The 14,082-nt window shown below is 45.0% G+C and overlaps 1 protein-coding gene across 1 annotated transcript; it reads right to left on the minus strand.

The window, feature by feature from the left end:
- Positions 1-1,026: 1,026 nt before the first annotated feature.
- On the minus strand, positions 1,027-3,344 carry CCNO (cyclin O). Its single transcript, XM_030301689.1, has 3 exons — positions 2,832-3,344; positions 2,031-2,216; positions 1,027-1,512 (listed from the first exon to the last, which is right to left on the minus strand). The coding sequence occupies exons 1-3, from the start codon at positions 3,213-3,215 to the stop codon at positions 1,027-1,029; spliced, it is 1,056 nt and encodes a 351-aa protein (XP_030157549.1). The 5' UTR covers positions 3,216-3,344.
- Between the last annotated feature and the right edge of the window lie 10,738 nt (positions 3,345-14,082).

Consider the following 14,082-nt stretch of genomic DNA (forward strand, 5'->3'; position numbering starts at 1 on the left):
ACACTGAGTAGATAACTTGTCTCACTCCTACCTCAGGAAGAAGGGGTTTTATTTTTGAGCATTTCCACAAACCTCTAAGTGGGGGATGTTGAGCAGTGTGGCTGAGGGTGGGACTCTGGAGTCCAATCAACTGCCTTCACATCCTGGTTCCTCTACTATTCTTTACCCACCCTGTGGGCCAGTGTTCTTCTATGGAAAATGGGATAATCAACTCAGCCTCATAGTATTGGAGGATTAAAATAATGAATGCTGAACACAGTGCCTGGTCCATTTAAGCACTGAATGATAGCCACGATTACTATGTCATTGTTATCCTGGGCTCACATGCAGCAGGTGTAAGACATATGTGAACTGTTGAACCAAGTGATTGCAGGGTAAATGGGCCGTATTTATAGTGGTCACAACTGCCTGCAATGCCTTCATTCCCAACATCTGTTACTTGCCAGGGTAGCTCTTGCTTTACCCTAGTTCATGGGCATGTATAGTCACCAAAGCTTGCCAGCTGGGCATCCTCTGCACCCCAGCCCCTCCAGACAGCATGGCCTGCTGTGGGTTCTATTCAAGTTCACATCCCACCTTCCCTTTGGACCTCTGGGAATGAGCAGTTCTCAGCCTCATAAGAGGGTCACAGGATACAGGCCTATAAGGGACCCTCAGACCTGGTGTTCCCACATAGGTATGCTAACTACAGAGTGGACTGAAGGGAGGCAGGACCCTTCCATCGTTAAGGACAGCCTCTATTCCCCAACTGCTTTCACCTTCCTTCCCTTGAGATAACACGGGCAATCCTAGCATTCAGACAAACCAACACAGATAGTCTTTTTATTGGGGAAAAACTCGGGTCTCTCATGTGCTCTTAGGAAAATAAATAAACAAGGAGATGCTACACTATTTGCAACCTGCAGGATGACCTCGTGATCAAGTAGGAGCCCTGAACCCCTCTGTGAGCCAAAACTGTACTCCTTCAAAGCAATGAGAGAGGTCCAGCAGCTGGGCTAGGATAAAAAAGGAAACCAAAGGTCTCTTTCATTTCAATTTCGGGGACAGGCTGCACTTCTCGCATATCTGGAAGGGCAGCATGTGAGTCAGGGAGGTTTCGTTTATGGCCACCAGTAGCTGCAGCTTGCTCAGGCAGTCCTGCAGTGCAGCCTCAGGGTGCCCGCCTAGGCGCAAGTCCACCGGGCGCGGGAGCTGTAGCATACGGTCGGCCAGCGCCAGACAACAGATGGCCAGCAGGGAGGGAGTATAGCTGGTGAAGGCATAGTCGGCCAGGCTCAGTTCCGCCACGCCGCGGGCCAAGGCTTGTGCCTCCAGGGCTTCGGAGACTTCAGCCTGCCCGGCCTCCACGCGGGCGTGAGTGAAATGCTCCAAGAAGAAGCTGATGGTCGGTGCGCCGAGGCTGAAGTGCAGTTTGTGCAGCACGATGCACTCGAGGTTGCAGAGTTGCTGCCGGGAGAAGGCACCGCAGCACAGGGCCAGGAGCTGCTTCACGCGTGGCGGGTGCACCTCCACCTGTTAATACAGGGGCGTTCAGACCCCGCAAAGCAGCATCCAGGGCCGGACGCCCACCCCCGTATGAAATCCCGGAGAAAACCAGCACTCCCTCTGTCCCCCATCCCTTCCAGCGAGATAGCTGGGCCGTCGCCTCTGCGTTACTTCCCCTTTAATCACCTGGGGTATAGTTCCAGCTTAGTTTCTCTAACTGGACAGTAGTCCAGCTAAAAAAAGATTTGAGAAGTGTTAAAGACTTTCCCCCCCGGGGGGCCTAGAATAACAAGGCTACCAAGAGCTGTTGGGACTTACTCTTGGGACTGACTTCAGCCTATTTCTTTGGGGGCCAGGTGAAAGGACTGTTGGTTGGGGGTGGGGGAAAACTGTCAAGTTAAAGCTGTGGGGTGCATACGTTTGGAAATGTTTAACAAAATTTATTCAGAAAGCCCAGCACTAAGTCGTGTGCACTTGGAAAGCCGGGTGGTGACCAGAGAGTGGCCAAGAGTTTGGCAGTCCCCTAAGACCCCGTGTGCAAGTACCTGTTTGCAAGCGATGAGCAGGGACGTGACCCCCAGCAGCTGGAAGCAGTCTGCAGCCACAGGGGTGGTGGTAAGAAAGCGGTCCAGAGTGTTCACCGCCAGGCACAGCGATTCGAAGGAGAGACGGAATTGGCGATGCACGGGGATCAGCCAGCTAAGCAGCTTACAGCGGGATTCCGCCGTTACCTGCCGGGAGGGAGGTGGGGGGAGGACCGGCTGAGCCTAGCGCAAAGAAGGTCTGCGTCAGGGACCAGCCAAAAAAAACTAGGGAGCTTCCCTGGAGGAAGGCACAAAGGAGAAACGTAAATGCGCTGGTAACTGGGGAAAAACTGGGCAGCGCTGCTGCGCAGAGAGCAATGGACGGGCAAGGGGCCGGAATGCTCACATTCGTACCTGGCCCTCGGGCCGCGTGTGTATACACATTACCTTGTGTAATCCTCAGATCAATTCAGTCAGAGGAAGGGGCCCCTACTATTCAGATTAAGAAACAAGCTCAGAATTGTTAAATAGCTTGCCCGGGGTCGGGAGGAGTCCTTACTCGAGCCTAGAAACTTTCTTGACTCGTCTGCATTCTACCGTGTCCCCGCTAACCAGTATGGAAACTTCGGACGAGTCACTTAAGCCATCTAGGCCCCACTCTTCTCCATTTGTAAAATGAGGACGGTGGCCCGGTCCTCCAAAGCCCCTTCCGGCTTGGACTGAGAACCTCCGTGAGCGCGGGCGGGGGCGCTGCGGAGAGCAAACAGCAGAAGAAAGAGCAAGAGGAGAGGCGGTGGGGAGCTCGCTCTACCAGCGCCTCACTTGTGGCTGCCGCGCCAGCGACTCCCGCGGGTGAAAGTGGCTCTCCCTCGCCTTGCGGAAGACGTAGCAGCTCTGACCGTAGTCACGGAAGGTCTGTAGATCTAGCTGCTCCAACTGCTGGGCAGGAGCAGGTAGGGGGCTGCAGCCTAGCGCCGCGGAAGCTGCGGGACTGTCTGCACCATCAGATCCGGAGCTGGGGGACTCGAACACGTCGCAAACACCGGAGTCTCCGGGGAGTGGGCACGGGCTCAGTGGCTGCAGCGGCTGCTTCCTGCGGAGACGTGGGCGCCTGTTCTTCTTCACCGGGGCGCGGAGGTTCTGGTCGTCCCGCCTCCTAGCCCGGGCGGCGGGGCTCACGAGACTCGTGGGGCAGGGGGTCACCATTATGCAGTCTGGTGGCCGCTCGGTGATTCCCCACCTGCGGGGAACCGAAGGCCCTCAAGAAAGTGCGAAATAGGCTGGCGAAATCGGCGGCGAGGCCCTAAGTACTCGGCGGGCTTCTGCCCTCTACCACACCCCTGGCTTCTCACTGGCTGATTACTGAGCGGCACGAGGCCGAGTTTTCCCGGCTAAAGAACCGCTTCTGAGCGAGCGGCTGGCAGCGTCCGGCTTGCGCAGCCCGCAAGGCAGAGGAGGAGCTACTCGAGGGTGAGCGCACCCACGGAGAGTTCCTAGCTCCGCGCGCGTCCTGCGTTACCCAGGTAACCCAGGTTCGCAGCTGGAGCAGTGCGCGCCTCCAAGGGTGGGGGCGGGGCGGTGGCCGGCCGAGACGGCGCCGAGTACCGCCCAGGGGCTTAATTGCTCCGGAAAAAAGATTCCGCGGCTGTCGCCGAGTCCTGGTCCGGATAATCTCGTACATGCTAGCGCTTTCTACGCAGCCTCTAATCCAGGTTGGTAATTTTGCAAAAATTAGCTTCCGAACTCCAAACGAAGGCTCCAACTAGAATCCTGTCAGCACAGGAGTTTTCTTAGTAACCCATACAAGCAGTAATTCTAATTCGACTGCGTTTGTAATTTTTTTTTTTAGGCGGGACCCCAGGACCCGGGTATCCCTCTTTGCGCCGCTCTCGGGGAGCAGAGCCTCCGCAAGTTCCTCTGCGCTACGTATCTGGGAGCTACTCCAGCCAGCCAGGCAGGCAATAGTGCTGAAATCAACCAGAAAAAGTGCCCCGCGAACCTCCGATTGCCGATTTGCAGTCATATAACATTTGCTCCGCCCTTGCCACTCCAAACCAAGTAAACTGGAGCTGTTACGAACATAACATGGTTGGAGGGTTGCATTGCTAGCTTGATCGAATTGCTCACGGCCTTTTCTGTTTTATGTCATTAGCTTCTAACCCGCTCCCCGGGGCAGCTCAGTCCTCCTTGATTATTCCCTGCTCTCCGTTTTTGCTCCTTCAGAAGCTCAAAAAAATAAAGCTGGAACCAGAAGCGGAGTGCCCAGGCAGGAAAGACTAGACTGGATGCGGCAGTTTCCTCAGGGCACTGCTGGTTTGGTTCCTAGCTTCCTGTCCTGGTAGAAGTTGGAGTCTTCTGCCTGAGAGAACCTTCCTAAGGGGCTCGTATCCTGAGGAAAAGGGGCACAAGTAGCATCTAGTCAGCCTTGTAGGCATTTCTCAGTGGCAGAAAACCCACAACCCTCAGTTTGATGAACTTTCCAGAAGAACTCCAAGAAGTGAGGTTGCTAGGTAAGGCAAGAGCAGGTTGAGCCATTCCCACCTCATGTCAGAAGAAAGCAGAGAAATGTGTATAATCAAATTTAAATCCCTGTCCCTAGAAATTTAGTTGCATGTGGGGGTGTTGACTCGTAGAGATGCAGGAAAGAGAAAAGAGACAGATTTGGGGTTCTGGTAAGTTTTACTCCTATTTCCCTGTAACTCTGAGCAAGGTCTTTAGTTATAGACCTAAACAGTGTCATTTGTAACTTGAGAGATGAGGTAAGAATTACCGGTCTTTCAAGATACAGGTGCTAGGACTTGTTGTCTTCTCTCAAGCTTTTGCTGGGGGACCATTATGGGAGGAGCAGTTAAATCTGTGGAGAGGGCTCAGATGTCAGACTTTTTCCTTGAGAAGCTTTCTGGATGAGGAGGAAGGACCTAGGAATTCTGAGCCTTCTCATTAGCCCAGATGGCCATTTGGTACAGTGGAAGGAGCACAAAGTCAACTTCTAGGGTCAATATTGTTGCTCCCATTTATTGGTCATCCTGGGCTAGCTGTTTACATTCTCTGAGCCTCTGTTTCCTCATTTGTTAAATGTGGTTGTTAATACTTGGCTTGAGAGTCAAGTGAAATAAGTGAAAACTCAAAGTCCTTTTTGAACATGAAGTAGGGGGGTCACCTTAAAGCCTTCATTGGGAAGTCAATATCACCCTGGAGATATTGTGAAAAAGCAGAAGGGTCATTTTATCCACCTGTGGATGTGAGGCTAGTGTCTGTAGTTAACTCCCAACAGGCAGTACCTGAGCTTTGTACTGATGAGTGATATATTCCTTGGTATTTGTGGACTGTCTGTGATGCCAGGTCTAAGACAGCTATGAGGGCTTCATGAGTCCTGGGGTGCCTGGCTGGCTCAGTTGGTGGAGCATGCAATTCTTAATCTCAAGTTGAGCCCCAAATTGGGTGTAGATGTTACTTAAGAAAAGAAAAAAGTTTCCGGGGTCCTTCCGGCACAGAGCTGGCACTCTAGTGGGAGAAACAAAGAACCACTTGTCACATTTCAAAAATTATTGTGATAGAGTATCTCCTGGGTGTAGGCTTGACAAATAAAATACAGGACACCCAGTTAAAATGAAGTGTCAGATAAATTTTAGCATGAGTCTGTTTCAAATATTGCATGGGACACGTTTATACTGACAGATTGTTATTTATCTGATATCCAGATATTTTGTGGGTCATACTTAAACTAAAAGATTATTGTTTATCTGAGATTCAAATTTAACTGGGCCTTATAACATCTGGCAGCCCCATCTGGGTATCATGGAGCCCATGGTAGAGCTAATTGACCTGGTCTGGAAAGGTTTCCCATGCAAGTGATGGTTAAGCTAAGACAGAAGGTGGGCGGCTTGAAAGAAGAGAAGAGGGATTTGGGTGACAATTCCCCACAAAAAGGAATAGGATGTTGGAAGTTCTGAAATTATGGCTCTTGTAACATTCTAGGGTTTACCTGATAAGGAATGGCTGGAACACAGAGTTGTAAGGGAGAGAAAAAGTGAGATAATCGTTAATACTGACCCAAAACTTGTATGTCTGGTACTGTGTTATGATCCATATGAATATTATTATAGTATTTAATCTTCACGACAACTCTATGAGATAGATTCTATTATTGTCCTCATTTTATAGATAAGAAAATTGAGGAGTAAGAGGAAAATTAATTCTGCCAAGGTCCCACAGATAGTAAAGGGTAGAACAAGGATTCAAACTCAGCCTGGCTCGCTGTTCCATAATCAACATGATACTGTTTCAACAGCAAGGTCATGCAGTGTCTTGAAGGTACATTAAATGCTAAAGACTTTACCTGAAGCCACTGAAGAGGTCTTAATCCAAAGAGAGAAAATCTGTCTTTTGTTTTAAAAGATTATTCTGGCTGATGTGTGGAAAATGGGTTGTAGGGAAAAAGACTGGAGGCCATTTAGATGCAGTATTTGTGGTATGAACAATATGGTCCAAGTTAAGGGCTTTTTATTTTTCTTATGAGGAGTCTTTAAAATTAATTTCTCTTTTCTAATTTGAGACCTGGGTGCAATGCACCTTAAAGGCACTAGGTAGATCTAAAATACTTTAAAGACATAGAACCTAGGGGCACATGGGTGACTCAGTTAAGTGTCCTACTCTAGATTTTGGCTTAAGTCATGATCTCACAGCTCATGGGTTCAAGCCCCACATTGGGCTCCGTGCTGACAATGTGGAGCCTGCTCGAGATTCTCTCTCACCTCTATCTCAAAATGAATAAACAAACATTAAACAAACAAACAAACAAAAAGATGTAGGACCTAATTAAGCCCAGGCTTCTATAATGAAGGTTGATTAACCATGATTTGACCCTGCATATTTTCAGGTGTGGTTTTGGAACCCACAAGAGAGTATTAATGTAATAGAACTAAAGTTACCTTGTTTTGTTTTTTTCCAGTTTGGCACTTCATCTTCAATGAAAAACCCCCACCCTCATCCTGCCCCAGGGCTTGGACAGTGATTGAGGTAGGAGGAATGCATTTACTAACAATACCTTGTTTAGCAAACAGAGTAGGTGGGTTGGGGTTGGTACCAGATATGTGAACTATTTTGTTGGCACCTCAAGATCCTTGAGCTCACTTTTGATTTTAAGTCAATAAAATTTATATTGGTCACTAAAAATTAAATTTACTAAAGACTGTTTTCTATTAATGTAGTTAAGTGCCCAAATTGGAAAGTGTTTAGGATACTTGAAGTCAGAGAAGTGAATTTCTGGTATCCAATGTGGCTGAGGAAAATAATAACTGCCATAATTTTGCTGATATACCTACATATATGATAAGAATTGGACATTGAGAAGAAGTAAAAGAGTAGTAAGCAAAGTAGCATTCTGTTTGGGGCCACTTCAGGCCCCAGCTCTTTTGAAATACGGGAGACTAAGTGACTTGCTTCAGTGGGCCTTGAAAGCTTTTCTTCAGACTGTGATAGCCTGATGCTCTCTTTGGTCCTTTCCCTTTAGATGGTAGAATTGCCCATGTAGATCCAAGGTGTCAGGAGGGAACAGTCCTCCATGATTCACTCATAACAAGAAAAATGCAAGCTAAATCCATCATGAGATACTATATTGTACATAATCTGATTGATAAAAGTTCAAACGTTTGGTAAGAGGATTTAGGGAAATAGACCTCAAGTTTTTGGTGAGAGTGTAAATTGGTACAGCCATTTTGGAAGACAATTTGGCAAGATCTGTAAAGATTTAAAATGTACATAATCTTTAACTCTGCATTTCCACTCCTTGATAATTATTCTGCATCAGTGCAAAATTACTTTATAAAAAGGTGTTTATCACAATATCCTTGTTAAAAGCAAAACGTTGATTGTCTTCAATAAGGGACATCTAAAACACAAAATATTATGCAGCTGTTAAAAAGAATGAGGCAGGGGGCACCAGGGTGACTCAGTTGGTTAAGCATCCAACTCTTGATCTCAGCCCGGGTCTTGATCTCAGGATGGTAAGTTCAAGCCCCAAGTTGGGCTCCTTGTTGTAGAGCCTACTTAAAAGAAAAAAGGGGGCGCCTGGGTGGCTCAGTCGGTTAAGCGTCCGACTTCAGCTCAGGTCATGATCTCGCGGTCCGTGGGTTCAAGCCCCGCGTCGGGCTCTGTGCTGACCGCTCAGAGCCTGGAGCCTGTTTTGGATTCTGTGTCTCCCTCTCTCTCTGACCCTCCCCCATTCATGCTCTGTCTCTCTCTGTCTCAAAAATAAATAAATGTTAAAAAAAAATAAAAAAAAAAAAAGAATGAGGTAGATGGTTATGGACTGATGTAGAAGGATTTTCAAAATACAGTGTTAAATAAAGCAAGGTACAGAGCAGTATGTCAAATATATTGTCACTTGTGTAAAAAAAAGGAGAATATCTACATATATGTTTATATATGCATAGAATCTCTCTGGAAAGATACACAAAAAACTGGTAACATTGACTGCCTTTGGGAAGAAATCCTGGGAGACAGAAATAAGAGAGAGAGGGTCTTCCTGCTATACACTGTCATGATCTTTTGAATTTTGAACTATATTTATGTGTAATCTGTTTCAAAAATAGCATTTTTCATATGCATGTGGTCTGGAAGTTAGAAAACAGGGAACCCAGGTTAGTCCTGAAAAATGGTGATCACTATTATATGTGAACATAGAAAGAGTGGATAGAGTAGAACAGGGCCTGTGTACTCCGGGAGCAAAGTTTTGTAACTTCGTAAGTGAAACTGTTCTTTTGGAAGTTGGATTATATATCAGTGAACGGAACAGACAAATATCCTGGTCTTCATGGAGTTTATAGGGATGGAAGTGCCCGGAGAGACAAGCAATACAGGGACTGGCACATGGGGAGTGCCACAGGTAGATTGTGTTATTTAATACATTAGTTAGATAAAGTTCACTGGAAAAATTTGGGCAGAGAACTCTAGGAAATGGGGGACTTGGCCATGTGGACATCTGAGGGGGTAGCATCCTAGCCAGAGAAAATAGTGATGCAGGGGCCCCAAGGCATGAGCAGGTCTGCCATGTGGAGGAACGGCAAGGACACCAGTGTAGCTGGAGTAGGAGTGAAAAGGAGAGCAGCAGATGAGGTGGCAGAGGTCATGGGGCCAGATCACATAGGACCTTGTTATTGCCAGCATTCAGTGACTTCTTAGGTCTTGTTATGTTGCACTTTTATTTATTGTAGCATTTAACCATCACTTCAACCGTACGAAAGAGGTACAATTATTTTACCAATTCTACAAATGAGAGAATTTTTAGAGAGGATCAGGTGCTTGCTTGAAGATACACAGCTAGTAAGCAGAAAACTAGGATTTAAACCCAAGTCTGTGATTCTAGCCTGGACATTCATCCTTATGCTCTTCTATGTTCGTTAAATGCTAAGCGAGAACCAAGAAAAGGCTTTGAGTCCACCCTTGGGCCACTGCTTAGAAAGAAGAGTAAAGCTGAGGGAACAGAGTCCACAAAAGTTGGAGGAGCCCAGCGGGTCAGAGCTGGTTGGACCTTTTTGTGATAAACCTGGAGGCTCTGTGGTGCAGTTTAGCAAGGCAGGCAGAGTTCCCTACCCCAAGCATGTGCCAGGAGGCACAAGTTGAGCTAGGGAAAAAGAAGCAAGGCTTCAAGGCTAAGAGAAGTGTGAAGCCATTTGGAGTGTGATGACCACAGAGTGTATCTGATTTCTGTGAACCAGCCACCTCTTAGCAGGTGATGACATGAGAAAGTGACAGTTGACTTAGTTTCTCACAGAGAGCACTGGTGCTGAATAAACAAGTTTAAATTGTCGGGAGAGGACAAATTTGGTTATCTGGCAGCCTTGCTCAGAGTGAAGGGATGGTCTCATAAAGGAAGCTGACCTGAAGAGTGAGGGGAAAAAAACGGTTGGGTTTGTACCTTAGCAGTGACTGATAGGTTGTTTAAATGTTCAGCTTTCTTTCCACCTTCCATTCTTGGTGTGAACATGCATTTTAAATTAATTAGTAGATCCAAGACAAACCAATAAAGGATCTTTAAAAAAAGATCTGTTACTAGAATATCACTGTACCTACATACTGTAGTTGTCTGTCTCTGCCATTTCACAGACAATATTTAACAAGTGCCTACTAAGTACTGGGCACTGCTCTAGGTTTGCAGCAGTGGATAGGATACACAAGGCCTCTGCTTGCACAGAATGGGGAGGGGAGAGGCTGAAAGTAAAACAGTGAACAAAATGTAAACGATATCAGGGGTGCCTGGGTGGCTCAGTCGGTTAAGCGTCTGACCCTCGATTTGGGCTCAGGTCATAGGAGCCCTGTGTTGGGCTCTGCACTGACAGCACAGAGTCTGCTTCAGATTCTCTCTCTCCCTCCCTCTCTACCTGTCCCCAGCTCTTGCTTTGTCTCTCTCTCTCTCTCTCTCTCTCTCTCTCTCTCTCTCTCTCTCTCTCACGTATTAAGTCTGTGCAGCAATTTGAGTGTGCTGCCCTGGAGAGTGAATGGGGAGTATTTTCAGTTAGATGGTGAGGGATGCCTTTTGGAAAGCAATGCTCATGTGCTGCTTGTGTTCACAAGTGAAAATGTCTTTTTCTTTTAATGTTGCGCAAATCCATTCCCTAAGTGAGATTTCTCGAAATATTGCTTCATTGATATGTCCTTGTTTGGGGAGCAGTGTTTTCTGGTGGGGAGGGAATCCTACAAGTGTTTAGATAAGGACAGTTAAATTCTCCTGAAGTAGTTATCTCAAGGTGATTGGCAAAGACGTGAATTTGAAGTAGGCTCACTGTACACAGTGAATTTTTCCCAACCACATGAAAGATAAAGCTAGTACATCTCTGTGCTTATTATTGTTACTTTTATTATTTTAAATGATGAGGCTGCGGGTTGCAGAAAGGTCTTTTTAATGTCCAGTGGGGCATCCTATGTTAAAATAACCTCAGGCTCCTCTGTTAAATAGGGAAGATCTATCATGTCTTTTCTTTCCCTACCACACAGACAACAAAGAGGGCAGCAATTAGTATCTTTAGACTGTGGTAAAATAACCCTTTGTCCTAAATGGAAAGCAAAGCTGGTCCTATTGAAGAACAACAAAGGGGAAGGCTGAAGGACATGATATGTAATGCAGCTACTTGAATGTCAAATCACAGGGTGCAGATCAAAACAGAGCAGCTGTTGAGGGCTGCCTTGTCACATATTTCTTAGAATTTATGAGAAAAGCCACCAAGGGTCTGCAGTTAACAAAAGCTTTCAGCAAGTATCAAGTTCGGTTGCCCTGTTGGAAGTTAGGTGCCCTGTTGAGAGGCAGGCTCCACTCTCTAAGTGTGTTTAGCTATGTGGGTTTGAAATGAATGGATAGAGTGGCTGAATTTATTTTCTTCCCATGTGGCAAGTCTGGATGTTAAAGTTGTATCCTTCAGGAGCAGTGTTTCCTAGTACTTTGGAGAGACTGACAGATGCTCAATGTTCCTCAGCATTATGGCCCACATTTCTGTATTATTACCATATCTGCTATTTCTGTTTCAGCTCAGAGGCATATATGTGTGAACTGCTTAGGAAGCATCTGATTTGTTCCAGATATTGTGCATTCTAGATTGTATTTTAGAATTGCATTCTAGACTATAACATAATTCTCCCGTATTCTGGAGAATACATTCCTGTAACATTCATTTCTTTACATTTTTTTTAATGTTGATTTATTTTTGAGACAGAGAGCACAAGTTGGGGAGAGGCAGAGAGAGAGGGAGACACAGAATCTGAAGCAGGCTCCAGGCTCTGAGCTGTCAGTCCAGAGCCCAACACAGGGTTTGAACTCACAAACTGCAAGATCATGGCTGGAGCTGAAGTGGGATGCTCAACTGACTGAGCCACCCAGGTGCCCCTGCTGCCCATTTTATAATGGTTGGTTGGATAGTTTGGATATTAACCCCTTATCAGATGTATGATTGGAAAATATCTTTTCCCATTTATTAGGCTGCCTTTTTGTTGTGTTACTGGTTTCTTTCACGGTCCAAAAGATTTTTCATTTGATACAATCTCATTTCTTTATTTTAGCTTTTGTTTCCCTTTCCTCAGGAGACTGGTCAAAAAATTATTGCTAAGACCAATGACAGAAAGTTTATTTCCTGTGTTTTTTCCTAGCAGTTTTATGGTTTCAGATCTTACATTCAAGTCTTTAATCCATTTTGAATTTGTTTTCATATATGGTGTAAGATAGTGGTCCATTTTCACTCTTGTGCATGTAGCTATTTAGTTTTCCCAAAACCATTTCCTGAGAAGACTGTCTTTTCCCCATGGTATATTCTTGTCTCCTTTCTCATAGATTAATTGACCTTCTCATTTTTTTAAAATGTTGGTTTATTTTTGAGAGAGAGAAAGACATGAAGGGAGGGAGGGAGGGAGGGAGGGGCAGAGAGTGAAGGAGACATAGAATCCGAAGCAGGCTCCAGGCTCTGAACTGTCAGCACAGAGCCTGACACGGGGCTCGAACTCATGAACTATGAGATCATGACCTGAGCTGAAGTTGGATGCTCAACCAATGAAGCCCCAAGTGCATCTTGACCTCCTAAACATGGGTTTACTTGTGGGCTCTCTGTCCTATTTCATTGATCTCTGTGTGTCTTTTTTCTTGCCAGTACCATACTGTTTTGACTGTTATAGCTTTGTAGTATAATTTGAAATCTGGCAGCTTGGTATCTCCTGCTTTGTGCTTCTTTCTCAAGATTGCTTTGGCTCTTTGGGTGATGTACAGCTTTTTCTGTGGACATAGGTTTTTATTTCTTTGGGGTATATAGCTAGAAATGGAATTGCTGCTGGGCCATGTATTGATTCTTTGATTAACTTTTTGAGGAACTGTTTGCCAAAGTGGTTGCACAATTATATATTCCTCCAGCAATGTATGAGGGGTCCATTTTCTCCAAATTCTTACCAACACTTGATATTGTCTGCCTTTTTAGTTATATTAGTAGTGGTGAGGAAGTACCTCGTTAGGGTTTTCATTTGCATTTCTCTAATTATTAACACTCTTAAACATCTTTTCATGAATTTTAGCCACTTGTGTATCTTCTGTGGGGAAAAAACCTATTCATATCCTTTGTTTTTTTTTTTATTGTGGTGAAAAACACATGTGAGATCTACCCTCTTAATAAATTTTAAGTACACACATATGGTATTAGTGTTGTATAGCAGATCTCTAGAATTTTTTTATGTTATGTGGTTGAAACTTTATACCATTGAATAGCAGCTCCGCATTTCTCCTCCTTCCCGGCTCCTAACAACCACCACTCTATTTTGTTTCTGTGAGTTTGACCACTTTAGATACCTCATGTATGTGGAATCATGCAGTATTTGTCCTGTGACTGGCTTATTTCACTTAACATAATGTCCTCTATGTTTATTCATGTTGTCACATATTGCAGAATTCCCTTCTTCTTAAAAGTTGAAAAATATTCCATGATATGCATTTACCACCTTTTCTTTATCCATTCATCTGTCATTGAACATTTAGGTTGTTTCTACTTGGCTGTTGTGAATAATGCTGCAGTAAACATGAAAGTATAAATATGTCTTTAAGATGGTGATTCCAGTTCTTCTGGATAAATATCCAGAAGTGGGAATGATGGTAGATCATATGGTGTTTCTATTTTTAATTTTTTAAGGAACCTCCATACTGTTTTCCATAGCAACTGCACCATTTTACCTTCCTACCATCAGTGTGCAAAGTTTGCACTTCCAACATCCTTGCTAACAGTGATTATTTTCTAAATAGCCATCCTAACAGGTGTGAAGTGATACCTCATTATGGTTTTGATTTACATTTCCCTTATGGTTAGCGGTGTCGGTCATCTTTTCATATACTTACTGGTCATTTTACATCTTCTTTGGAGAAATGTCTATTCATAGTCCTTTGCTCATTTTTAAAATCAGATAATTTAGGGTTATTTGTTGTTGGGTTTTTTGGGTTTTGTTGTTGTTGTTGTTGTTATTGAGTTGTAGGAGTACTTATTTTGGATATTAACCCCTTTTCAGATACATGGCTTGCAAATATTTTCTCCTGTACCATAGGTTGCCTTTTATC

Source organism: Lynx canadensis, chromosome A1 (assembly GCF_007474595.2).
Source record: "Lynx canadensis isolate LIC74 chromosome A1, mLynCan4.pri.v2, whole genome shotgun sequence".
NCBI lineage: Eukaryota > Metazoa > Chordata > Mammalia > Carnivora > Felidae > Lynx > Lynx canadensis.

Excerpts from the sequence above, each read along its gene's own strand:
- CCNO (XM_030301689.1), bottom strand. The coding sequence starts at position 3,215 with ATGGTGACCCCCTGCCCCACGAGTCTCGTGAGCCCCGCCGCCCGGGCT. Across the intron at positions 2,217-2,831 it reads CGCTGGCGCGGCAGCCACAA|GTAACGGCGGAATCCCGCTG; the intron begins GTGAGGCGCTGG and ends CCCTCCCGGCAG. Across the intron at positions 1,513-2,030 it reads TGCTCATCGCTTGCAAACAG|GTGGAGGTGCACCCGCCACG; the intron begins GTACTTGCACAC and ends CTGTATTAACAG.